We start from the raw sequence: 25,550 nt of genomic DNA on the forward strand, positions 1-25,550 counted from the left end.
AAAGGAAGATTTCAACAAGAGTGTTAAAGATGGAAAAGAGCCAGAGAGGGCTGTAGGCTTTAAAAAAAAAAAAAAAAAATCAATGAAGAAGTAGTGGTGTATGTTGGCAAAGAGAAGTGCAGAGTTAAGGGAAGGGAGAGAATTTATGGTAGAGGAAGTTGGTGTGAAGTTTTCCTCTAAAGATGCCCAGCAGAGCAAAGAAGGAATGAAGGCAAAAGCCACTGGGATTAAGGTAGAGCTGGGCCTGAAACAGCACAGGAGAAAGCAACAGGGCCCAAAGTAGGAAATTATTATTATTATTATTATTTTAATTAACTGACCCAGATTTTCTGGTCTGGGGCCAAAGGCAACTGCAGGATTTAAAGATCTTTAAAATAAATTATATAAAGATCCTACTCCCTGGAACTGCCTTTGGCCCCAGATAAAATAAACTATAAAGATCATGACAGAATTAGCATCAGTTTCTGAGAAAGTACAAAATACCATTGTAGAGTTAATTTTAGCAATCAAACTAATAAGTGCTGTTACAGAAATGCTACTTTGAATAAAACACCTTTAGCTTCCTCTTTTTATCAGCCACAGGGTAAAAACAGAAACTCTGTAGTTACATACATGCCCATAGGAGATAGTAAGTAACCTAATATATACTTAAAACCGAGTTATTTGTCTTTGTATACTGTAGCCTATTGCCCCACCCCAAGAAATGTTTTACTTGGTTCAGGATTCATAAGACAGGTTAAAGGGCTGCACAGAAAAAAGCTAAGGTTAAAAATAAAGACCATAAGATGAGGGAGGGGGAAATGAGATGTGTTGTGCTGATAACAGAAATGGGGCATTAGAAACACAGAACGCACTCAAGTCAGCAAGGGGAAAATGGCACAAAAGCATTACAATGCCATTTAACTAATCTTGATAGCCTTACTGAGGGTTCCAAATCAAATACTGAATCAGATTTTTCAACTTTTCTATTTTTAAAACAACATTTAATCATTTGATAAATGCAGTTATGTGATTTTAAATGACTATTAAAATTAGCACATCAATGCCTAATTCTTTGGCAAAGGCCAAATGGCAGGCAGTAATGTTAGACACAGAAAACCTCGCCTTTAAGTCACTCACTACTCTTCTTTCTCAGAGGTCGTGGATTCTACCTGTGAGGCCAAATCCCAAATCCTCATGCCAGCATTCAAAGCCTTCAATGACCTAGCCACAACGGTACCTATCGAACCTTAAATCCCGCTACCCCCAAAACCTGGCCTCCACTGTCCGAGCGCACAGACCTCTGGACAGACTTTATCTCTGGGGTCTGGCCATTTCCACCTTCCTACCTGGTGTGGAAGTCCCCTTCCACCTACAGGTTCTGGCTCGCCAAGGCCTACACTGGCGCTGCGGTCCTCCAGCACTCCAGTCCACCGCGCTCTCACTCCGCAGCCCCGCACTCCGCCCTCCCTGGGCAGCACCACCTAACCCACTTGCCGTTTTGCCCCGGGACCCTTTTCCCTCCCCTCGGCCAGCTCTTTGAGGCCTTCTCCCTACTCCCCCTCCTCCCCAATATTCTCCCATGGGACATTCCCCGCCTGCCTCCAGTCACAGACTCTGTATTCAGTGTCTATCGGGTTTCGCACCTGGGGTAAATGCAGGACCTGGACCCCGCAGGGCCCCTCCCCCCTTAACTCCCTCCCCAGGCTCCCCCGGTCCAGCCACCCTCGGGGGCTCCGGCCACCCAAATCTTCCCGCCGCGGCCGGTCCCTCCATCCGGCGGCGGCGGGCAGCGCGGGTCGGCGGTGACTCACCGGAGGGCCAGCGGCCGGGGCGGGGGGGGGGGGGGGGGGGCCGGAATGCGCTCACTTCCTCACCGCGCGCACCTGCCCGGCGCCGCTGGAGCGCCGCCCGGCCGGGCCTCCGGCGGATGTTTTTTCTGTCCCCGCGCGCGCGCGCACGCGCGCGCGGGCAGTGAGCGCCAACCGCCCCCTCCCGGCCGCGCCCCCCCCAACTGGCATCCCCAACGACCGCTGCCCCAGGAATCACAGAATTGGGCCCTAACTACTGACATCCCCAACACACAAGCACACACACATAGCAACCACCAGCGTGGACTCTGACCCCAAATGGCTACAGAGACGCACGCTGCCGCACACACACCAGCAGGAATGCAAGTGGGTTCAACATCTTCCCGACACCCACCGCCCCACAACTTCTGAGAGAGGGATCCTAGCTCAGCCCCCGCCTTTCTTTCCGGAAGCCCCCTACTCCTGCCCATATGCCTACCTTATCTTCATTACAGGCGGCTCTCACTTCGGTCCCCATTATCTCACACAAACCAATTCCCACCGGGCCCCCTTTGCCTTCCAGCATCACCTTCAAGCTTCCCAGCCGTGTCTGCCCCCTACTGGGTTGGCTCCAGGTTGCAGGAGCAAAAGACTGGTCCAGACTTTCAGGGTGTCAGCAGGACCCCCTTCCCCAGAAAGGTAGCAGCCGAGCTACTGACCACTGACAAGACTTCTGGGCCTTGTGCTAGAAAGGCCTTCTCATCCACCTCCTCCAGCCATGCCTCCCACACACAAGCCTATTAACAGGGCACCCTGCTTCAACCATGAGTTTCCTTTTTTCTCTCGGTACTCCTCTGAAACAGAAAGGGTATCAGACCTAACTAGGGTGAGCATGTACAGCTGGCATCTCCATCCACTTAAGCTCTCTACTGGGAAGAGGAACAGACAGGGAGTCTGAGGTGAATGGATGAGGTTGTTTCTGAATGGTCAAGAGGTGAGGCAGGGTAGCCCTCTAAAAAGCTCAGCCAGAAGTAGTTGTAGCTGATCCACTGGGTGACATGGAAGGAGAGTCGTTGAAGTAAAAGGGACAGGAGACTTAGAAGGAACAAGAGAACGTCAGAGTGATCAGCCTTCTGCGTAGGAGGGGGAACAGCTGGGATGGGGTCTTTGGAGTGTGGCAAACCGAAGGAAAGGGGCCATTAGTAGCAAAGAGATGGCCAGCATTTTAGAGTGGTCAGAAAAAAAGAACTTGAGAGTTCCCATGAGTGGGGACGGGACGCAATGGATCAGAATCCTAATGTGAAAAGCAGGAGTCCCAAAGTTAGCTGGAAGGATGAGAAAATGACACCTCTTCCCAGGGCAAAAGCAAGGGTACTGACCTAGGAAAAGTGGGTTTATCAGCAACACTGTTTCTCAAACTGGAGGTGGTAAGGACAACACGAAACACAAATGTGAAATGGGCGGAAGTCTGTGGTAGGAGACAGCAGCCCCCAACAAAAGTCCTCAGCAATGCAGAGCTGCTCGATGTGATTCAAACAATGAAACACACCTATTTTGTCTCTGAACTCTAGCACCAATCACAGCAGCTGATATTTTCTGAGGGCCATGTGCCAGGGACACTACTAACAGCATTACATGCATTACCTCATTGAAAGCCTCTTAACAACCCTGAGTTAGTATTACTATCCCAATGTAAAGATAAGGAAACAGATTTGAGAGGTTAAGTGGCTTGCCCAAAGTCACACAGTCTTAAGTAGAATCAGGATCTGAATTCAACTAGTCTGACTCTATAACCTATGCTCTTAATCACCCATCTTGGGGGTCTCTAGAACCTGCAGGAAACCCAAAAGAGGATGTCAGAGGATTCCTCAATTCTCATTCCATAATGTACAAGAGGAAAGAGGGGTACCTCTGTGAAACTGGAGTGACTCATACCATCAGGGCATTTTAAAGATGTTCCTCTTTGAAAGAACCATCCCCAGATATGGGAAGACCTTTTATCTGCCGTATGTTTGGAGGTACTGAACAATGCATCCTCAGTATGCCTGTGGAAAAGAGACACCTACCTCCCCATCTCTGAGGGGCAGCCATGTCTCTAGGATACTTCCGGGAGACTCTGCCCTAGGATCTGAGAAACATTCCGCACTCCAGGTGCCTGTTCGCTCTCCTGGAGCCTCTGGCTGTCGCACCCTACTGCAGCTCCTTGGTTTGGCTGGGGCACAGGATTAGCCATCCCCAGGAAATGCCTCCCTCCGGTCCAGGCAAGGATCCCAGCACACACACCCCTGGAGTGTGTGTGCTGGGGGTGGGGGGGGGGGGGTGGAATGCTTCCTTCTCTCCAGGTCAGGGAAGAGATGTAGGGACCACCTGGGGGCCCTCACCCCTCCCACCTCCTTGCTGGGGAAGTGCCCAGTCCAGTGCCCCTTCCATGGCCACCTCCCTCCCCCAGCTGTGCCGGGGCATGAATCAGCTCTCACAGCTTGTTAAAGCTAGACCTCTTGTTTTCATGCCCTCACCTCAGGAAACAGAGTTACAGCTTTTCCAGCTCTACTCAGCAGGGGGCCAGGGTCCTCACTTTATAAACATCCCCAAGCCTGCAAGAGCAGAGGGCACGGAGATGGTGTGAGACAGGAGCCCAGGGGAGAAAGAGAGAAACTAAGACCCAAGGAGAAAAACAAAGAAAAGCCAGAGACAAGCCAGAGACAAGCCAGAGTAGCCTGAACAGAGACCAAGAAGGGATCGCGAGGGCTGTGCACAAGAATGACCCTAAGGATGTGCTGGACTGGACAGGCGAAGGGGGTCCTGGGAAGCTGGGGGATCATCTGCTTGGTGACCTCTCTGCTCCTCCAGCAGCCAGGAGTCCACAGCAAGTGCTACTTCCAAGCTCAAGGTAAAGCTGGGGAAGGCGTTAGGAAAGGACAGGGACAGAGGGAGCTGGGGTTTAGAGATGATCTGGGGGGCTTAGAGATGATCCTCTATCGGGATACCCAGACTCCCCCCAGCTCGGAAACAGGAGAGACTAAAAATGGGGGTGATATGCACTTACTTTCTCCCACTCCAGACCACAAGCGATCCTGTCTGCCACCACCACTCCCAAACACACTAACATTTCCTGTTCTTCCCTAGCCCCCTGCCACTATGAAGGGAAGTATTTTACCCTGGGTGAGTCTTGGCTCCGCAAGGACTGTTTCCATTGTACCTGTCTGCATCCCGTCGGTGTGGGCTGCTGTGACACGTGAGTGACCAAAGATGGCCAGAGAGAATGGCTCTGACATGAGTGACTGAGGGCTGGCCAGGGCGTAACCATATTGCTGTGATGTGACAATGAACAGAACAGTGGTAGGAGGCTGGCCGAACCCGAAGGTACCAACAAGAGTTTGAGAGATAAGGCTGCAGGCTACAAAGTGAGGGGATGTAGGGGTGGGTCTGGACGGAGAATATTTCTGCTATGAAATGAAAAAATCCGTATCTGGTAGGCGAGAGCTTAGTTAGGGGGACCAAGAGGGCACTAAAGATAGGGGAGGAATGCTGGCAGAGAGCAAGTGTGGGGCAGGGATAAAGGTGGCCCTTCGCTGTGCTGACTCCTTTCCCATCCTTTGGTTCCCCAGGTCCCAGCATCCCATCGACTTTCCTGCGGGCTGTGAGGTACGTCAGGAGGCAGGAACCTGCCAGTTCTCCCTGGTGCAAAAATCTGACCCTCGGCTGCCCTGCAAAGGCGGAGGGCCCGACCCAGAATGGGGCTCAGCTAATACCCCTGCTCCTGGGGCTCCTGCTCCCCACTCCAGCTAAACTCAACTGATCACCCTTCTGCTGACTGCCCACTGCTGCTGCCACTTCCAGGGAAACCACTAGCAGCTGCCAATTTATTCTGAATAAATAAATTAATGCTACAGCTGAAAGCCTGCCTCTCACTGTCCGTGCCATTGGACCCCGCATGGGGAAAATGGGCCCTACTAGAGTCCAGATGCTGAGTTCTTAGTATCCTGAAGAAAGACAGTGTCACGGTGAGCCAGTTTCAGATGGTTATGGTGCTGGTGCTGGGGCCTGGGGCTGCGTATGAGGCCAGGGTAGGGCTTGTGGGCAGCACCTTGATGGGGAGGTCCCAGCTGAAGGTGTCTACAGGCACTTGCTCAGGCCCAGTCCAGGTGACAGGCTCGGGCTGTTCCAAGGGAGGTAGGAGCACCAAACCTGGTTCTCGCGATGTTACAAATTCAAAATGCAATCGCCACTTCAGGGACACTGTGGAAAAGAAAAAGATAAAAGGCAGAGGCATTAGAAGCCAGAAGCAAAAACCAATGCAGGATGTGGTTAGTGAATGAGGAAAAAAAGCGGTATTCAGGAAGAGAGGGAGAGAAGTCACAGGGCTAGAAATCTGTTAACTAGAAATGTGACAATCAGGATAGCAAGGTCAAGCATCTAATAACCATAGCATAGACTTGGTAGCTTGAAGTAAACATGCCGGGGAATCAAGAGATTGAGGCATCATAGGGTCTCAGTGGGTAGGAGAAGGAAGGATACCTGCAAAGCTCTTTAAGAGTTTAAGTGTTGGTGCATCTAGGACACAGGTTGAAGGTCTGAGAAAGTGTTAAGGGTCAGAGGCTGGGTGTGGGTCTGGCCAGGAGTTTGTTAGGAATCAGGACCCATTACACTCTATGGAAATACGGCATTTTACTCTCTCCCCCCCTCCGGTAAGGGTCAGGATCTCACCAACGGCTGTGCAGAAGCCTGGGGTGGAGCTGAGAGGGATGGGGAGAGAGAAGCTGGTTCTGGTTGTATGCAGGCAGGACTCCTGGTGCCGGGCATGAGTCACATGAGACACAGAGGGGACACCCCCCGTCCTGCGGCGCCTCTGGTACTCGGGCTGTACACGTTCCTCAGTCTGTAAGCTTACTGAAAACTGGGAGCAAGAAGAGAAGTGGGTGGTAGCAGGCACTGAGAAGTGCAAACTTTAGATGAGAGGCTTGAGTCCAACCCCAAGCTGTTTTACCAAAAGAACCCTGGGTGACCACACTATTCACTTCTATATACCACCCCTCTATGCAGGCCCTTCTTCCTCCCTAGCCCTCCAGGCCCAGCATCCCAAAAGCCCCTTTCCTTCTCACCTGCAAACAAGCTACAGTTCCTTCCCCTAAGTTTAAGGTCCCCACCACATCCTCGCCGAGTCTGTATACAGATTTGAAGATGCCAAATGTCCCAACTTTTCCTCGGCCATCACTGATATTGTATAGATCTGGGGAGAATGGGACACTATAAGCCTGGCGTCCACACTGGGGAGTACCTTGGGCTGGGAACCAGAGGCCAAGGTGGGGCTTTTCTTTATAACGTGGGATATATCAGTGAATCCTCAGAAGTACGTGGCAATTAGGAACATCTGTAATACTATGGGGAGGGTTGGAGGGGGGTGGCAATTGTGAAAGGATTCTCACGGAGGCTGCGGCAGGATGTGGCAGCCATGAGACGCTCCCCAGCCAGCTCAGCTAGCCATGAATCCTTCTTCCCACCTTCATCCTCCTCCAAGAATGGACTAGATGGGGCTACAGCCTCATCCTGGGGAAACCGGACATCTTGAAGGCCTACAGAGAGAATAAGTGGAAAGAAGTGCTAGGAGGGAATAGACAGTAGAGGTTAGGGTTTTAGACGCCAACCTGTGAAGGCTGAAAGTAATGGGAGCCGTGCCCCAGGTACCCATCTTAACCTATTGTCCAGAACCCTCCCCCCCCCAACCCCCTCACACCTTTACTAAGACCAGGAAGCCTCCCTCCAGCCCCCCTCACAAGCCCTCTACAGATCATTTCCAGAAATCCTTACTTACCTGTCAGCACAAGAACCCTCAGAGGAACCCTGAGTAAAGTGATGGGTGAGTTGACACGCTGGCAGCCAATGGTCAGTTTGTAGACATACTTGACTGACTGACCCCGAAAGGACGGTGGTCCCTCTATGGGCAGCACTTCACTGTAGGAGTCTGGTTGGGAAGTAGTAGTCAGGGCAGCCAGAGGCAGCCAGAGAAGTCCTCCCTCCAGGAGCCTTAGAAGGCAATCCAGGGGTGGGGAGGAAGCAATCACTCACATGATTTGGACTCTCCGGGATCTAGCCTCAGATCACAGAAAAGGATTTTTGGTGGAGTGGAAAGGATACACTGACCTCTCTCACCTAAAAGAGATTAAAAAGACTGCAATTTATTTTTATTTTCTTTTAAAGATTTTATTTATTCATGTGAGACACAGAAATACAAAGAGAGACAGCATGAGCAGAGGGGAGAGGCAGAGAGAGAGGGAGAAGCAGGCTCTCCGCTGAGCCAGAAGCCCAATGTGGGCCTTGATCCCAGGACCCTGGGATCGGACCCAAGCCGAAGGCAGAGAAGCTTAACCATCTGAGCCACCCAGGCTGCAGCCACCCAAAAGACTGCAATTTAATGACCCCTCTGTCCAGTACCGGATGAAGCTAGCACAGCAAGTAGGGGTCGTAAGCACTGCCAACAAAAGGCAGCCCAAACTAAGCCACCCCCCTTTTGTTTTAAGATACAACCAGTCTTAAACCCCCAAAGTAACAATTACATTCCCCCTCATCTCCGATATGACAAAGACAGGAAGGACCCACTAGAACAATTTTACAAGTTTACTCTCAGATGACAATGATTCCCCCCTTCTAAAGACAAATGCCCTTCTCTAACCTCGGTGCGGTAGAAAGACAGTCTGGCTCTCCGGCTGGACGTCTGGCTGACTGGAGTCAGGGGGAGGTAGTGCTACTCGACTCTCACTCGCATGGAACTGGCAGTGGATTTGGGCACTGGCCCAGGCCAGAGCCTCACTACGGGAGGAGGAAAAGAAGGCATCAGAGGGGAGTTGCTGACCTCATAAATGCTCTCCCAAGCTCCCTAACCCCCCTGAGGAGACCAACACGGTGAGGTGGCTGTCCTAGGAATCAGGGAATCTAGAACCCCAAAGAGAATCCATTAAACAAAGAGAAGTATACTGTGGGTAAAAGTGGGAATGGGGGAGTAGGGAGGAAGGGAGTGTAGAGGGTTGTGTCAACCACATCTTCTGTTAAACAGCCCTTTCTTTCCTACAATGAGAACACAATGAGCAAGAAGGTGGTGGCGCAGCTACAGGACAACCTGAGCTCTGGCTTAGCACTACAGATACCAGGCTACCTCCCAAAAGAACCACCTTCTTCAGTATCTCCATTCCCACCTGGATGCAGAAGTGGCCGTGGGGGGCAGGGGGTTGGTGACCGTCACTACACACTCCAGCGCCTCCCCCGCCAGAAACACAGGACCTCGGCTCAGCTCTGCTACCACTTCAATCATGGCAGCTCCGGAATCAGATCTAGAAGGAAACAGGGGGGGTCAGAAGTCAGTACCATGGCAGGCAGGGGCGTCTGCGGCGAGCCTCGGGGCGAGGACAGAGGAGATGGGCGGTCACCACCACGGTGTCTGAGGGAAGCTCCTGGATTTGGGGTGCGGGAAGTGGATGGGAAGTACGGGTGGCAGCTGACTCAGTAGGGGGAGGTCGTCGCTCGGGCTCCCAGTCCCCCGCCCCTCTTAGCGCTGAGTTAGTCCCCTTACCCCACCCCCCCGGAACCTCCAAACCGGCCTCCGCCCCCCGCCCGCCAGATTCCAGGTCCCAGCCCAAGGCCACGGCCGCCCGTCACCTTGTGCCCCAACCCCGGGCACCTCGCACGGTCGAAAACGGGGTCGCGGCACACCGAGGCCCTCACCTGCCCTCCCCGGCAGGACCAGGCCCAGTGCGTGCCGATGTCCGCGGCAGAGGCGGGACTTCCCTTCAGTCCCCTTCCCGACCGAGCGCCTTCCGGCCGGAAACGCCCGCCTGACCGGACCGGAAGGGGCTCTGGTCGTCCCGCCGCCTGGGGTCAACTTCCCACGGGCTGGCACCTGGGCGCAGGCGCTGTCCCAGACACCAACCGGCGGGACCCGGCGCCCTACCCAGGGAGGGGCCTGGCGCCACGGCCCTTGGACCGGGCTGAGGCTGCCGCGAGATCCCAGGACGGTCCCGGGGGCGGTTCCTTGCGGGCTGGCCCCCGGGGCTCCTCCTCTTTCCGCGGACTCGGTAGCTCTTTGGCCGGGCAAACTAATCACCGCGGCCCAATGACGACGAGGCCCGACCCTTCCCTCTCAGGACCCAGAGAGACTACCGAGGGGGAGTCCGAGGCGGCTTCATTGCTGTCGCCGCCAACGCCGCTGCAGCAACAGCTCCCAGGCTCCACAGAGACGCTAGCTCACCTCGGCTTTTCCCAGCGCCCGGCCCTCCGAGACGACACCTAACCACCACAGCCGCCCGCATCTCGACTTGGCTGGCGAGGTATTTTGTACCAAAAGACTTAGGACCCGGGACCATCGAGGTCGTGGGGACCCAGGATCCAGGAAACATGGGAACTGGAGTCCCAGCCTCGGAGCAGACTAGGTGTGCCAAAGGGGAACCACAGATTTATCGCCCTGAAAATGCTGGAGGCACTGAGGCTGGGCAGGTTACAGACTTCGAGAGCTCTGAGGACAATCGACTCCAAAGTGAGCCAGGCTACAGCAATCCGGAGGATTCTGGGCAACTCATGGCATCTTATGAAGGTAAAGCTAAGGGCTACCAGGTGCCTCCCTTTGGCTGGCGCATCTGCCTGGCTCATGAATTTGCAGAGAAGAGGAAACCCTTTAATGCCAACAACGTCTCTCTAAGCAACCTGATAAAGCATCTGGGCATGGGCTTGCGGTGAGTAGATCCCATTGCCTAGAGTACCTTAGGTTTCACTTTGTTCCAGGTGAGAAAGGGTGGGAAAGCAGGTGGATGCTTTGTCCCAGTCAACTGGCCCCCCACCCCCAACATATTCTAAGCCTGTGGTTTTGGGGGGTGAGACCGGGTCACATCTCTGCAACCCCCTTCCTCCCAGTAACTTACTTTCTAGTAGGAAAGAACAGGAACATCTGGGCCTGTAGTCAGCCTTTCCCATTTAAGCTCCCTCTCACATAATCCCTCTTTCCCCAAGACCGCCCTTTGGCATTTGCTATACTTTGTGGCAAGGTGGGAAAGGATAGTTTGGCGGCTGCCTACTGACACAATGTTGTTTTCTTCAGGAGGGGGAAGTTCTCAACCCTGATTCCCCTGAGCAGCTGGGGTACTCTCCTTGCCTCATTTAGGCATACCACATTACGTTTCTTTCCTCAAGCTTTAGCTCCAGGGAGTGGGTGACAGCCTGCCTGCTCTCACCCCCAGGAGAGGGTGTGAGAGGTGCCGTTCACTCGCTTCTGGGATAGACAATCCCTGATATAAAAAGCAAAGAAGACCTCTGGCCAGAGAGGCACTGCCATAAGTGTCCCCAGAGCTCTCAGTAATAATAGCCTTCCAGAGCCTGCGCTGATGCGCTTTCCCCCAAGGGTTACAGACACCCCAAGCACTTACCCTGAGCTGTAGAACTCCTTTAGATCCCTACAGATCCCCTCTGAGTTCAAAAGCTAGTGATGAGGAGCCAGGACCTATTAACAGGAACAGGTGGATATGAAGACAGAAAGCATCACCCCGAGGTCATCCTGAGTCAGCCCACACTGTAAACACAGCTGGGGATGGAAGCATAAAGGTTGGAAAACCCAGCCCTAACAGCCTCTAAACTAGGGGATCCTTCCCTCTCAGTCAGTGCTGTAGGGCTGGGTTGGGTAGCCCATTTACCTAACCCCAGCTCTCAGCAGTGGGAAGGGTCTGGCACTGTCTGGGTATCTGGCTCCTTTGCTAGGTCCTGTGGGTAGCCTGTCCCAGAGAACAATCATCCCTACAGGCTACTTCAGAAACTGACCCAGCCTAACTTTGACACCAAAAGCTTCTGGGTCAAAATAAGATCGAGGGCTAGAGTGCTGAGAGAAGCGCGCTGGGGTGCATGTGATAGGGACCCTGAGATCAAGAACAAGTGGGCATCCTAGCCCTTCGGTCCCTAAGTATGAACTGAGTCAGAGGCCTAAAGCTGTGCTCAGCCCCCTGGACCTTGGCTCCACATACCAGGATAGGGTGGAAATCACCGACACAGGGCTTTTAGAACAGGATGCAGTCCTGCATTGAGGAGAAAGCAGGGGTGAGACAAGGAACAATTCTGAATGATAATCCTTAAATTGGGGCTGACATTATGGAGAAGGCCAAATAGATCAGGAATGGCCAGCTGCCAAGTTAAGGGAATGAGACGTGAACCCTAAGAGGAAGCCAGACTGGGGGTACTCTAGTCAGGAGTTGTAGCAAGCCGACATCCTCTTGGCCTCATTGTGGGAAGATCTCAATTTTGATCGCTGTCCCTTCCAGCTAGAGTCCATTCATTCAATTAGTATTTATTGAGTGCTTGTTCTATGCGAGATGCTCCTTTGTGCCTATCTCCATATCTTGCATTTCTCCCTTACTGCCCTAATCCCCACTGCACCCACCCTCCCTTCCCCAATTCTTTCTGGCCTCTAGTTTCAAAGTCCAGCTTACTCTAAAATGGCAGAGAGAACTTTGTGCCTTCCCATCCTCTCATCCTTTGCCCTCCCTCCTCCTCCCCCTACTCCCAGAATGTGCCTTTCCCATTCTCATTTCTCCTCCCCTTGCTTCTCTTTGTGTTCATCTGTCTAGTGCCCCACTGCTTGTACAATCATTGGTAAATTCAGCAAGTGTTTATCAACTGCAGACCACATGCCCTGCCTGTGCTTGATGCTGTGGGTAATCAACTAGTCTTTGTCAATAACCCTTTCCCCGAGGAATTTAAAAGTATGTCAGACTCCCACGAGGAACACTTAGAAATAACAAGATTGTCTGATTGGGCGTTCAGACAGTGTATGTACAGGTAACGACCGTACCTGACACACATATTCCACTTGATGGGTTTCCTCTCTATTATGCCATTTGCTCTTTCAACCACTCCATGAAGTAGGGAGGACAGGAGGTACCCCATTTTGCAAATGAGGAAACTGAGGGTCAGAGGAGTTACTTACCCCAATTACACGGTTACAAGTGGCATGCTTGAACAATGGGTATAAAATAGCTGGGTAGGGAGGATAGTGGAATTGGGAGAGTCTGGCAGGGCAAGGGTTGCTTAGTGAGGACCCACTCTGAATGGGGATTTGTAGGACTTAAGATTAGAAGTTAGGCTGAAACAGATGTCAGAGCCTTGAATCCCAAACAGAATCATTTGCCTGTTGGACACAGAGCTGTGACAAGACCAGGAAAATGTAGGGATTTTTTTAGGCTTTACTAGGATATTATGAGAGAGCAGACTCAGAAAGCTTACAGTTTAAATGAACTTTTAAAAAAGACTTAAAAGGGTATGCCCCCAAAAGTAAATACTGGTTGTCTATGGGTGGGATTTTTTTCCCTTCCATCTGGCATATTTTATAGATTTTCACCTTTCACAATCACTAAGAAAAATAATCATTTTAAAAAGAAGAAATTTATCCCAGCAGACTGTGCCTATTGGGGGAGGGGGGTGTAGTTGGGAAACCAAAACTGGTCCTTTCAGCACCTCAAACAAAAGTTCCTAAGCTAACTCAAGCAGTGATAGTAGAATTAGAGGTGAGGCAAGGTCAGAAAGCTCCTGATAGAGGAGAAACAAAGACAGTCCCATGCTGTGAGCTGGGGTGACTGGGAAGAGAAATAGAACTGTTGAGAAATAGAGAGGAGGACAGATTTGGAAGTGAAGAGAATGGGTCCTCTGCAGACTCATTTGATGGGAAGTTACAACTGGGTATCTGGAGAGAGGCAGGTGACTGCAGCCCAGGAGGTACCACCCCCTGCCCCTTCTACTCACACTGCCTCTTGCTCCTCAGGTACTTGCAGTGGTGGTACCGGAAGACCCAGGTGGAGAAGAAGACACCTTTCATTGACCTCATCAATTGTGTGCCCCTGAGACAGATCTATGGTGAGCCTCACCCCAGCTCTGCTCTGCACAGAGAGGGCCCAGCCTCCGGGTCTACTGCAGAGATAGGCAAAGAGGCTTCCAGCTTAAGCACGTTGCACTGCCCCATCCCCTGGGGTTTTCTTTCCCCAACCTTATTGAGCTATAGTTGACACGAAACATCATATTAGTTTAAAGTGTACAATGACATAACAATAAAAAATTAAAAAAAAAAAATAAATAAAAAATAAAGTGTACAATGTAGGGGTGCCGGGGTGGCTCCATGGTTAAGCGTCTGCCTTCGGTTCAGGTCATGATCCCAGAGTCCTGGGATTGAGCCCCACATCAGGCTCCCTGCTCCGCGGGAAGCCTGCTTCTCCCTCTCCCCCTACTTGTGTTCCCTCTCTTGCTGTCTCTCTGTCAAATTAAAAAAAAAAAAATCTTTAAAAAGAAAAAATAAAGTGTACAAAGTGTTGATTTGATATTCCCGTGGTTTTTAGAGGAACTCATGTCTATGGTCTAGAAAGTAAGAAATGGGCTTCGTTTCCTCTCGCTGTGCTTCACTGACTATCCTGATCTCCCTCTAGGTTGCCCTTTGGGTGGCATCGGGGGAGGCACTATCACCCGAGGCTGGAGAGGCCAGTTCTGCCGCTGGCAGCTTGACCCTGGAATGTACAAGCACCGAACGGTCGTCGCTGACCAGGTAAGAACCAGGAGGTGGAAGAGAGGTCCAGAACAACATCCCGGGTCAGGAAGAACATCTTGGCTCGTGTAGGATGTGGACGTTCGATGTGCACATGTGCACCTGGTTCACTCCAATAAGTATTTTAGGATGCTTTCCTTGTGCCCAGCCTTGTGCTAGGATGTACTGGGAATGAGATACTCCAAGGGCACACATTTCTGCAAAGCGCCAACAGCCCCAGCACCCCCGTGCCCTCCAATTCTCTAGTAAATGCCTCTTAACATCCTTCATACTGCCCCAGCTCCACTAACTCAGCCAGTACCTGCACAGAGGGTACAGGGAATTCCCAGATCCCTTAACCTAGGTGAAAGAACATGTAGTAGGACCAGAAGGGAAAACAAACCAAAAGTCTGTAAATGCATGGAGAAAAAAGATGTATAGAACACCCGCTGTTTACCCTGATTGGCCAGCCTTCAGCTAGAGGTCAGCTCCTCTGCTGATCACTCCTCTGGAGGTCTCCTTGGCTAAGAACCTGGGAAGCCCCTCCTCTCCCAGACATAGCTCTCTGGCCTTTTTCCCTTTTCTGAAGCTTCACTTCTTTTCCGTCTGTTCCTTCATCACATCTGGGCCTTCAATTGCCAGAGTCATATGGTCTACCTTTCGTCCTATCTCTCTAGTGACCTCACAGGTAGAGCTGTCTACCACGTTCCCATTTCCTGTCTGAGGGATGCCTCCAGCTTTCAGCTCGTCTTCAAAGAAAAAAATGACTAGCAGACCTTGAGTCCAATTAATGACAATGCCCTTCCTAGTTCAGGTTTACCAGCCCTGCCCAGTGCCCCAAGCTTCCTCTCTGGCTCATCCATTAGGTATCCTGAGGGGACGTGCCTGCCAGAATCATGACTCTAGAGTTAAAGTAATTATTGCATGCTTAACATGTGCTAGAGATTGTGCTATGCATTTTGTATGATATTTAATATTTAAAGACAGTCCTACAAGTTAAGTACCATTATTATGCCCATTTTATAGATGAGGAAACTAAGATCCAAAGAGATTTAGTAAACACCCCCAAGGTCATGTGGTTGGCAAATGGAAGCACGTTGGGATTCAGAACCAGCTCTCAATGTGGTCTTAACCATTCTCTACCATTCCAGCAATATTAAAAGTTATTGTATACGTACATAAAAATATCAGGCATACTTTGAAGCAAGGGAAGAGATATTAGCCCTTCATATCCCCTATCCTCCAGAAGATTAAATTTTTATTAGGCAAATAGGACTTTGAGAAAATGGAGACTGTGAGACCACATAAGAACCAAAATGAGAGGGATAGATAGTACACTGAGAAAAAATGGACACTTGGCCCATTCTCTCCCTATACATGCCAACTGTGCCTGTTTCTGGTGGTGGAGTCGTAGTGGAGGTGGGGGGAGCCTCCATGAACTGGAGAGGGCCCTGCCCTCAATGAACCCATAGAGCAATCAGGGAGTCAGAACGTAAACAAAAACACTATGCTAGACTAAAGAGGTAGGGGCACATACAGGACAATGACTCACTGCCTGAGGAGAGGAGATGGCGTTTGACCTAGGCTTTGAAGGATGAGCGGTTTCATCAGATGGGGAATGAGCAGGAGCAAAGGCATGGAGGAGGAAATGTAGTGTGTTCAATGAACAGTGAGTATTTGACATGACCAGAATGTAAGTGCTTGAACAGGTAATGTGTCTGATGGGCAGGGAGAGGCCAGATCAAGAAGGGCCTTTAGCCTTTAGCCTGAGGGCCATGGGGAGTCACTGAAACATAAACACAGCCTGGCACATCTTGACTTGTCTGTGAGAAAGATCACTGATAACAGATGGGAAGAGGCAGAGCATAAATGACGAAATGGTGAGGGCACGAAGACCACCACAGTAAGAAAGGAGAGGAAATGGGGCGGCGGGGGGGAGAGAGGGGGAGGTAGGACCTGGTGGTGACTCACAGTGCGGCAGAGGGGCCTGGCGGATGAGCGAGGCTGTGGTGCGGTGATAACCCCTGTAGGCCCAGAAAGGGGAGGGGAGACGAGTTTGAGGTGGCTGTGGTTACCCCATCCCAGCCTATCTGCCTTCTTGGTTTAGTTCACAGTGTGCTTGCGTCGGGAGGGGAAGACCGTGTACCAGCAAGTCCTGTCCGTGGAGCGCCCAAGTGTCCTGCGCACCTGGAACTGGGGCCTGTGTGGGTACTTTGCATTCTACCACGCCCTCTATCCCCGAGCCTGGACTGTCTATCAGCTTCCTGGCCAGAATGTCACCCTCACCTGTCGCCAGATCACACCCATCTTGCCCCATGACTACCAGGTGAGGTTCCCACTGTGTTTCCTCCATTGCCCTCCCTTCCCTGAGATCTGTCTCTGCTGTAAATTCCACAATCCTTGAAAGAGAGGGGACCGGAACATGAGATGCTGGTTTTCCAGGACCTCCACTCAGTGGTAAGACCCCCTGCCTGGGAATATGGGGAGATGCAAGTGGAAACTAAAGAGAGTCTACTGGGGGCAGGGGATAGTATTTGAGCCAGGTCCTCAGTTCAGAGGAGTGGGGCCAGGAGGGGCTACACTGGGACCATCTGAGTCTGATCTTTTGCTCCCAGGACAGCAGCCTGCCTGTAGGAGTCTTTGTGTGGGATGTGGAAAATGAAGGGGACGAAGCCCTGGATGTGTCCATCATGTTCTCCATGCGGAATGGACTGGGGGTTGGAGACGATGCCCCAGGGGGATTGTGGAATGAGCCCTTCTGTCTGGAGCGTGATGGGGAGACCGCACAGGGGCTGCTGCTACATCACCCAACCCTTCCAAATCCCTACACGATGGCTGTGGCTGCACGACTCACGGTACATTAGAGCCTCCCCTAGACCTTAGCCCCCAAACGCCTCCCCTCAGCCTGGCCCCCAAGTTCACTGCATCCCACCACGGGCTCTTCCTTTCCTCAGTTCCTGAGTTCCATCCTCACGACAGCCCTTAAGCCTCTGGTGGGAATAATAATGGGCACTGGAGAGTAGTCCAAAGCCAGCGTACTTGTGGAGCTTCCCCTCAAAGAGTCTTTGGCCCCTTAACAGGCGGCTACCACGGTAACCCACATGACAGCCTTTGACCCTGACAGCACTGGGCAGCAGGTGTGGCAAGATCTACTTCAAGATGGACAGCTGGACTCCCCTGCTGGTGATGGGGGCATTTGATAGGGAGGTGGTGGGAAGAGAGGTTGTCCCCGTCTTGGGAGGAGGGGTGAGAGCACTGGTTAACGAATAGGCCTTATTTTCCCATATTAGGGATCCCTGGGGCTGAAGGGGGTGCCTATGCCGATTTCTCCTGTGCTTCTCTCAGGCCGAAGCACACCCTCGCAGAAAGGAGTAGGCATCGCTGGGGCTGTGTGTGTTACAGGCAAGCTGCCACCTCGAGGCCAGTGCCGCCTGGAATTCTCACTGGCTTGGGATATGCCCAGAATCATGTTTGGAGCTAAGGGCCAGGTCTACTACAGGTGAAGGGACCAAGAGAGTACAGGGATCCAAGGTGCTGGAGCTCTGACCTGGAACCCGAGTTCTCATTCCTCCCCTTTTTATCCATCCCAGGCGGTACACGAGGTTCTTTGGCCGTGATGGTAATGCAGCACCTGCCCTTAGCCACTATGCCCTGTGCCGATATGTGGACTGGGAAGAGAAGATCTCAGCTTGGCAGAGCCCAATACTGGACGACAGGTGCCAATGGGGCTGATCTCTTGCCTTTCTCCTGGGCACTCACACTCCAGTTGGGACTCCTTGGTTCAGTCTCCACTCAACCATAGTTAGCAGAGTTGGGCTGGGATTCACCTGGTGCCCCCTGCTCTGCAGAACTCCAGAATCCTTCCCTTCTGGGGAGATCCACACTCATCAGACCATTTCTTCCTCCTGACTCCCCAGATCCTTGCCTGCCTGGTACAAATCTGCGCTGTTCAATGAACTATACTTCCTGGCTGATGGAGGCACAGTATGGCTGGAAGTTCCTGAGGACTCCCTACCAGAGGAACTGGTGGGGAGCATGTGTCAGCTCCGCCCCATCCTCCGGGAATACGGTCGATTTGGCTACCTGGAAGGTACAGGCAGCTGGTGGGCCACAGTATCCATGAGGCCAGTTAGTGCCCTGCCACAAGGCAGGACAGTGGGTCTTGCCTACCCCGGGGGATTGGTTGGGATGAGGGGGTAAGCGGCCGGTGTGGGGTAGGCCAGTGCCCCATCCCCAATTCCAGGGGAAGCAGGAATTCTGGCAAGTGTGTCTTCCTCCTTCCCCCAGGCCAGGAATATCGCATGTACAACACATATGACGTCCACTTTTACGCTTCCTTTGCCCTCGTCATGCTCTGGCCCAAACTCGAGCTCAGCCTGCAGTATGACATGGGTGAGGGTCCCTTTTGTGCCCCTTCTGCCGTCTCCCCCGCCCCACCGAATCTTTGTGGCCCTCAGATTGCCTCCACCCTCCTCTCCACTCGTCCTGCTTACTGGCTCCCCTCCAGGGTCGTAAACACAGTTCTGAGCTCCACCTCAAGTCTGCCCATTCCCTGCCCCCCCACTTGTGTGTCTGCTTCCCCAGCTCTGGCCACACTCAGGGAGGACCTGACACGGCGACAGTACCTGATGAGTGGGGTAATGGCACCTGTGAAAAGGAGGAACGTCATCCCCCATGATATTGGGGACCCAGGTAAAAGTACCTCCACCCCAGGGTTCACTTCCCTCCCTCAACTTTTGCACCCTCTACCCACCAATGCAAATCAGTCAGGTTTCCTCCCCTCCCACAGATGACGAGCCATGGCTCCGAGTCAATGCATATGTGGTCCACGATACCGCGGACTGGAAGGACTTAAACCTGAAGTTTGTGCTGCAGGTTTATCGAGACTATTACCTGACGGGTGACCAGGGCTTCCTGAGAGACATGTGGCCTGTGTGCCTGGTAAGACATGCATGTGCAGTGGCCAGTGTGCCAAGGGTACGACTGGTGTTTGGGGACAGCCCAGCGGGCTATTGTTGTCTTTCTTTAGCATCTACCTAGGTCTTCAGTGTCTTGGTTCCTCTCTAGGCTGTGATGGAGTCTGAAATGAAGTTTGACAAGGACCAAGATGGACTTATTGAGAACGGAGGCTATGCAGACCAGACTTATGATGGATGGATCACCACAGGCCCCAGGTTGGGGAGTAGGGATTTCCAGGGTGCCTGAGGTGGGGAACTGGGCACCAAGGAATTGTGGGCTCAAGGAAGAATGAGTCATCGCTTGTGGTGATGTATGGGAGTGGCTGGAGTTGCCAGTCTGACCCCCAAACCCGTGTCCCTGATCAGTGCTTACTGTGGAGGACTGTGGCTGGCAGCTGTGGCTGTGATGGTCCAGATGGCAGGTCTGTGTGGGGCACAGGACGTCCAGGATAAGTTTTCTTCCATCCTTAGACGGGGCCAAGAAGCCTATGAGAGACTGCTGTGGAATGGTGAGTTGGAGGATCCTAAGGAGTCTTAAGACAGCTGTGGGGCCACAAGGAACCTTATTTTGTCTTCCTCTACGCCAGGCCGCTATTACAACTATGACTGCAGCCCTCAGCCTCAGTCCTGTAGCATCATGTCTGACCAGTGTGCTGGCCAGTGGTTCCTGAGGGCCAGTGGTCTAGGAGAAGGAGACACCGAGGTGAGGAGGACGAGGAGGAGGAGCCAGAGAAAAAGGTGGGTTTCCCCTGGAGGTGGGAAGCACCTTTAGGAAACCATGATTCTGCCTTTGCCCCTCTAGGTATTTCCTACCCGCCACGTGGTCTGTGCTCTTCAGACTATCTTCGAGTTCAATGTCCGGGCCTTTGCAGGAGGAGCCATGGGGGCTGTGAATGGGATGCAGCCCCATGGTGTCCCCGACAGATCCAGTGTCCAGTCTGATGAAGTCTGGGTGGGTGTAGTCTACGGGTTGGCAGCCACCATGATCCAGGAGGTAATGCACTCCCTTTCCATCTCTCCTCCACCATCTGTATCCTGGGCTGGCAAACTTCCTTAGCCATCGAACTTCTGTAGAGCCCTACCCATCTGGAAAGCCTCTCCCTTTTTCCTGGCGTGCCTTCCATTTCCTGCCTTCAGGTTCTGTCTATGGGTCAAGCTTATTTCTACCACAGGCTGGGAACTCCCTGAGGGCAGAGGCCCTATTGTCTCTATCTGTCCAGCTGAAGTAGCTATTCAGGGATTGCCAAGTAATGTGCCTGACATCTCTTCCTCCAGGGCCTGACTTGGGAAGGCTTCCAGACAGCTGAAGGCTGCTACCGAACGGTGTGGGAGCGTCTGGGCCTGGCCTTCCAGACCCCTGAAGCATACTGCCAGCAGCGGGTGTTCCGCTCACTGGCCTACATGCGACCGCTGAGCATCTGGGCCATGCAGCTGGCCCTGCAGCAGCAGCACAGAAAGGCCTCCAAGCCAGTAGCCGAACAAGGCACAGAACTAAGCACAGGACCTAACCCTGGACCAAAGGAAGCCACAACAAACCCAAAGTGAGCCCTCTGAACTGTGGGAGGGAGGCTCTCCAAGCCCAGCCTCCAGCCTGGCCTTTCCTCTTCCTCTCCACTGCTCCCCGCCCCCCAGTCTCCTGCAACCCTGAGCCACCAAGACAATCATGCCCCTTCCCTTCTCCCCACCCAATCGTGCCAGTAAAGAGGGGTTGAAGGTGATCCAAGCATCAGAATCACTTATTTATTTCTCTCCTCACCCAATCCCCTCACTGCATGAAATGTTTAACGAGGTCGGTTGATTCCCCCAGGCCCACTCAAGGGGTGGTAGATTTACATGGGTACAAATAAAAGACCCAGAAAGCCAGTTAAGTGTGGTGTGTTTGAACTCTCAGGCTTCCTGACACAGGACGCATGAGCTCACACTAGCCCTCTCCCATTCCTTTCATTTGGACACAGACTAGGAACCGCAGGCTCTGGCATAGCACCCCCCCCCCCCAAATCTAGCCTGAATATCTGCCCTGTAGGATAACAGATGTGGGGCTGTGAGTAGGGAACCATGCCCCATCTCTTGTGAAATTTGCATGCAGGGGAAGCGCGGGACCTGGGCAGGGGGACTTTGAGGAAGGGACAGGAAGTGGCAACTTCAGGGGAGGCTCAGCACCAGGAGCCTGAGGCATGTGGTAGAGCAGGCAGCAAGAGTTGCCAGGAGCCTGGATCTCTTGGTCTGAACTGTCCTTTGGTACCTCTGACTGCAGGGCAGGCAGCTCCAGCTGGTGAGGGTCCTCACTGGGGAGGGCACGAAGCTGGCGGGACAACACTAAGGAAACAGACTCCTCAAGGACCCGCCAGGCTTCCCCACTAGCCCTTCCTCAATGGTATTCTCAAGCCTCTCACCTCCATGCTCAGCTGGCAGGCTCCCCCTTGTGTCAGAGGAGTACATAGCAGGTACGATGAGCAGACAGAAGGAGAAAAGTAGGACCTGGAGAACGGGGGGAAAAAAAACGAAGGGCTCTAGGTTGCAGCCCTGTCCCTGCCACCTGAGAAAAGGATCTCTCCTTCCATCACCATCCTCACCAAGACGCAGGTGCTGGTGCTGCTCGTTTTGTCTGACACCTGAATCACCATGGCCTGGAGTCTCCTCAGCTGGTCCAGAAGGGACCTGGAAGAAGAAAGGGGACAGTGAGCAGTCCCTGGCCTGGCACCCTGAGATACAATGAAATCTTCCTGTTAAGGCCACCCCTCCACCTGTGCACTGAATTAATCTCTTTTGCTTTTCGGCCTATCTTTAAATGATTCTTCCTCTCCGTGGACAAAATGCCTGAAGTTCCTCATTAAAACAAACACCTTTCTGTCCTGACCTGATTTAAACTCCTTTGCAAATACCTTCAGTGGTTCTACACTGCCTCATCAGCTATGCACATAATCCTCACCGGGCATTCGATGTTCTCTTTCTGACTCAACTCACCTATGTTAAGGTTCCAGCCAGACTGCACTATGCCGTGCTCTTTCTGCCTAGAGTGCTCCCTATCCCGATCCCCACCCCAGAATCCTATCTACTATCAAATGTCATCAGCCCCAGGGGGTCTTTCTTTTTTTTTAATTAACATATAATGTATTGTTTCATTTGTTTCAGAGGTACAGGTCTGTGATTCATGCTCCTTCGGATCACTACATTTGTATCTTTGGGGTAAATACCCAGTAGTGCAATTGCTGGGTCGTAGGGTAGCTCTATTTTCAACTTTTTGAGGAACCTCCATACTGTTTTCCCAGAGTGGCTGCACCAGCTTGCAGTCCCACCAACAGTGTGTGGGGGGGTTCCATGGGGTCTTTCTGACTCCCTCCTCTCTGTTTCTGATATTTAACTTACTTAATTACTTGTGAATTTGTTCCCCACTACTGTAAGCTTCTTGAAATCAGATCCACTAAAGGCCAAGCACCAGACCTTGCATGTAGGAGCTGCCCAGTGTGGAACAGGGGAAGGAATGAGACAGCATAAAACAGGAGGGAGGAGGGACTGATGTTAGAGAGTTACTTACAAATTCTGTTCCTCCAGGAGCTGTACTTTGTTCTGTAGCTCCAGATTCTGGGCTGTGTATTTCAAGACCCTGGGGGAGTAACAGGACACGGGGATATGTTCTGTGCCCCCCTTTAAAACCCAACACTTCCAACTAGCTCTGCGCCCCCCCCCCCGCTCCATCCCTCTCCCTTTTGTACCTGCTCTCTAAACCTCCCAGATACACCTTCTTCTTCCTGCGGCTTTCCTGAGCAGACTTTTTGTTTCTAATTTTCCTCCGCACTCGTGTCAGAACTTGCTCCTCCATCTAAGAGAAGATAGAAAAGAGATCTTCATCAGAGGAACACTGGACCAAAGAGTTGGAAGGCAACTAAGTTCAATCTTCTCAATGCAGGAATCCCTTCTACAGCTTCCCTGACCAAAAGGCACTTGGCTTCTCTCTGAATGCCTCTGAAGGCCAGGGGTTAACATCCTTACAAGCCAGACCATTTTTAACAGTTTTATTAATTAAAAAAAAAAAGAAGAAAAGAGAAAACAACCCTTGCCCAGGTACCTCAGTTGGTTGGGAGCCTGACTCTTGATTTCAGCTCAGGCCATGATCTCAGGGTCGTGGGGTGGTGCTCAGTGGGGAGTCTGCTTGAGATTCTTATTGCTTCTCCCTCTCCCTCTGCCCCCCACCCTGCCCTGTTTGTGCGCACAAGCACAATCTATTAAAATAAATAAATCTTTAAAAAAAAATTTTCCTTATTCTGAGCCAACATATGATTTCTATCAATTGGACTTACCTAGTACCTATCTCTGAGGCCATACAGAATGAACAGTCTTTAACTATTTTAAGGGACTTAACATTTCTTCAGAGTTAAATAACCCGGACAAAAATTTTAACTCCTCACTTTATCTTCTCTCCTTGGGATGGACTGCATCCTCTTAATATCTGTCAAAAATCTGGGTTCAAAACTAGACACTAAAATGTGCTCTGGCCAGTATAAAGGAGAATAAGATGGTCACTGCCCTTTTAGAGGCAACATCTCCATTGATACACCCTTCAAACCCCACTCACTTTTTTAGTCATCTCAAACTGCTACTCACCTTGTACTTTTAAGAAATTAAAATTCTCTCAGGGCACCTAGGTGGGCAGTCGGTTAAGCGACTGCCTTCAGCTCAGGTCATGATCCTGGTGTCCCGGGATCGAGCCCCGCATCGGGCTCCCTGCTCAGCAGGGAGTCTGCTTCTCCCTCTGACCCTTCCCCCCCTCTCATGTGCTCTCTCTCTCTCTCTCTCTCATTCTCTCTCTCTCAAAAAAAAAAATCTTAAAATTCTCTCAACTTTTCTGTACTGTTGATTTCACAACAGTACAATACCGTGCTTGTAAAGCTGCCACTCGTTGCTTGAAACTTAAAAACTTAAAACTTGGGATTTTACCATTATTCTTGCTATTAGTCCAGCCTTGATGAATTCTAAAACTTAATTCTACCGTTCAACTATAGGTGGATTATGATGAGGCCCTTAGTGAAATCTAAGCATCAGGGTCCTTTGCTTGCACAGTCCTTCCAAGTCCCTATACCAATGTTGCACTGATGATTTTGAATTCTTCTTTCTTAGAACACCAAAAATTTGTAAAAGCGCCACAAAACCAGGACCTGCCTCTGCATCCACCATTTTAACTACATGTTCCAGCTTCCTATTAGCAACAAATTTGCTAAGTTCTCTAACCTCAGTCCTTCCTGATATAAAATTAACAGAAGTGGGTACTTGGGACTCAAAAACCCCCTCCAGCTTTCACTCCTATCAATGGGAGTCTTACCTTAGTAAGAGGAAGTGTCCCATGCAGAGTAAGCCCCTCCTTCTCCAACAGCCTCTTCTCCTCATCTGTCAGTATCAGCCTAGCAATTTCCTAGGGTTACCAGGAGGTGGGCAGCAGAGTTGCAAGGGGATGTCAGAAAGGAATGGGGAATCCGCCCCCACTCGTGCAATGTGTGAATAATCCCGCCATAAATCAAGTACCTGCTCTGCTGGCTCCTCCACACGCAGTGGAGTCGCCTGGGCCCCCTCTTTTCCATAGTTCCCACCATCTGCAAAAGGGAAAGTACAAATAGCCAGGCCCACGAGTCCTGTCTTCCGCCCAAACCTCACTTATTTCACACTCACCTAGATCTATGGAGACATGCTGTGAGATAGAGTAGGTATGATCATGGTGAACAAGACAGGAATCAGAGGAGCTAAGGACGTTCAACGATGCTGGAGGACTCAGCAGGGAACTGAGGAAATCCTCTGCCTCCCATTCACTCAGCGTCTGCACAGGGTTCAAATTAATAAGCCTTGACCTATTACTACCCACTGCCTCATGAATGCCGTCCCCCCAACCCTGCGCCTCCCCGACTCACAGCCCCCACCCACCTCGGAAAGGGGCTGCTCGGCCCCCAAATCTCCGCTTTCCTCTAGCAGGAAGTCCAGCAGGTCCTGGTCACCCAAGTCCAACGCCAGGTCCATACTGGATATCAACGGGAAGGATGGGCAGAAACCCAAACGCTCACCCCACCACCAATCCGCAACCCTGAACCAGTCGATCTCCAACCGCACCAGCTCCCTAGACTCGCTCCTCCGCAGCTTCCAACACCACGGAAGTGACGCGCCTACCCCCGAGGCATTCCGGGACTTGGAGTTCCCTCTGACGCGGAAGTGGCCTAGCAGCGGCGCGCCACGTCCCAGGAGCTATGCAAATAGAGGGGCCGTCCCTGTTGCCTCCTCACACCCTGAGGGCGGGCATTCTGGGGG

At 51.9% G+C, this 25,550-nt stretch overlaps 4 protein-coding genes across 4 annotated transcripts; 2 read left to right on the forward strand and 2 right to left on the reverse strand.

Annotated features, from left to right (window-relative positions):
* Nucleotides 1-296: 296 nt before the first annotated feature.
* Nucleotides 297-9,088, reverse strand: RGP1 (RGP1 homolog, RAB6A GEF complex partner 1). The gene is made up of 8 exons (XM_025852987.2): nt 8,960-9,088; nt 8,440-8,576; nt 7,836-7,919; nt 7,582-7,731; nt 7,196-7,342; nt 6,872-6,999; nt 6,477-6,666; nt 297-6,008 (listed from the first exon to the last, which is right to left on the reverse strand). The coding sequence occupies exons 1-8, from the start codon at nt 9,073-9,075 to the stop codon at nt 5,785-5,787; spliced, it is 1,176 nt and encodes a 391-aa protein (XP_025708772.1). The 5' UTR covers nt 9,076-9,088; the 3' UTR covers nt 297-5,784.
* MSMP (microseminoprotein, prostate associated) lies at nt 4,530-5,558 on the forward strand. The gene is made up of 3 exons (XM_025852992.1): nt 4,530-4,659; nt 4,896-5,004; nt 5,378-5,558. The coding sequence occupies exons 1-3, from the start codon at nt 4,530-4,532 to the stop codon at nt 5,556-5,558; spliced, it is 420 nt and encodes a 139-aa protein (XP_025708777.1).
* On the forward strand, nt 9,015-21,125 carry GBA2 (glucosylceramidase beta 2). Its single transcript, XM_025852984.2, has 18 exons — nt 9,015-9,120; nt 9,905-10,489; nt 13,555-13,646; nt 14,210-14,325; nt 16,412-16,630; nt 16,920-17,159; nt 17,385-17,487; nt 17,650-17,803; nt 17,895-18,020; nt 18,222-18,394; nt 18,592-18,696; nt 18,889-18,996; nt 19,094-19,245; nt 19,372-19,478; nt 19,629-19,771; nt 19,850-19,965; nt 20,065-20,256; nt 20,538-21,125. Exons 1-18 carry the CDS (start codon nt 9,074-9,076, stop codon nt 20,805-20,807), a joined length of 3,048 nt encoding a protein of 1,015 aa, XP_025708769.2. The 5' UTR covers nt 9,015-9,073; the 3' UTR covers nt 20,808-21,125.
* On the reverse strand, nt 20,989-25,424 carry CREB3 (cAMP responsive element binding protein 3). Its single transcript, XM_025852991.2, has 9 exons — nt 25,173-25,424; nt 24,924-25,068; nt 24,780-24,847; nt 24,580-24,669; nt 22,976-23,082; nt 22,798-22,866; nt 21,836-21,920; nt 21,656-21,740; nt 20,989-21,578 (listed from the first exon to the last, which is right to left on the reverse strand). Exons 1-9 carry the CDS (start codon nt 25,263-25,265, stop codon nt 21,262-21,264), a joined length of 1,059 nt encoding a protein of 352 aa, XP_025708776.1. The 5' UTR covers nt 25,266-25,424; the 3' UTR covers nt 20,989-21,261.
* Between the last annotated feature and the right edge of the window lie 126 nt (nt 25,425-25,550).

This window comes from Callorhinus ursinus, unplaced genomic scaffold, assembly GCF_003265705.2.
Source record: "Callorhinus ursinus isolate GAN/ISIS: 27379988/994484 unplaced genomic scaffold, GSC_fseal_2.0 scaffold42, whole genome shotgun sequence".
In the NCBI taxonomy this organism is placed as follows: Eukaryota; Metazoa; Chordata; class Mammalia; order Carnivora; family Otariidae; genus Callorhinus; species Callorhinus ursinus.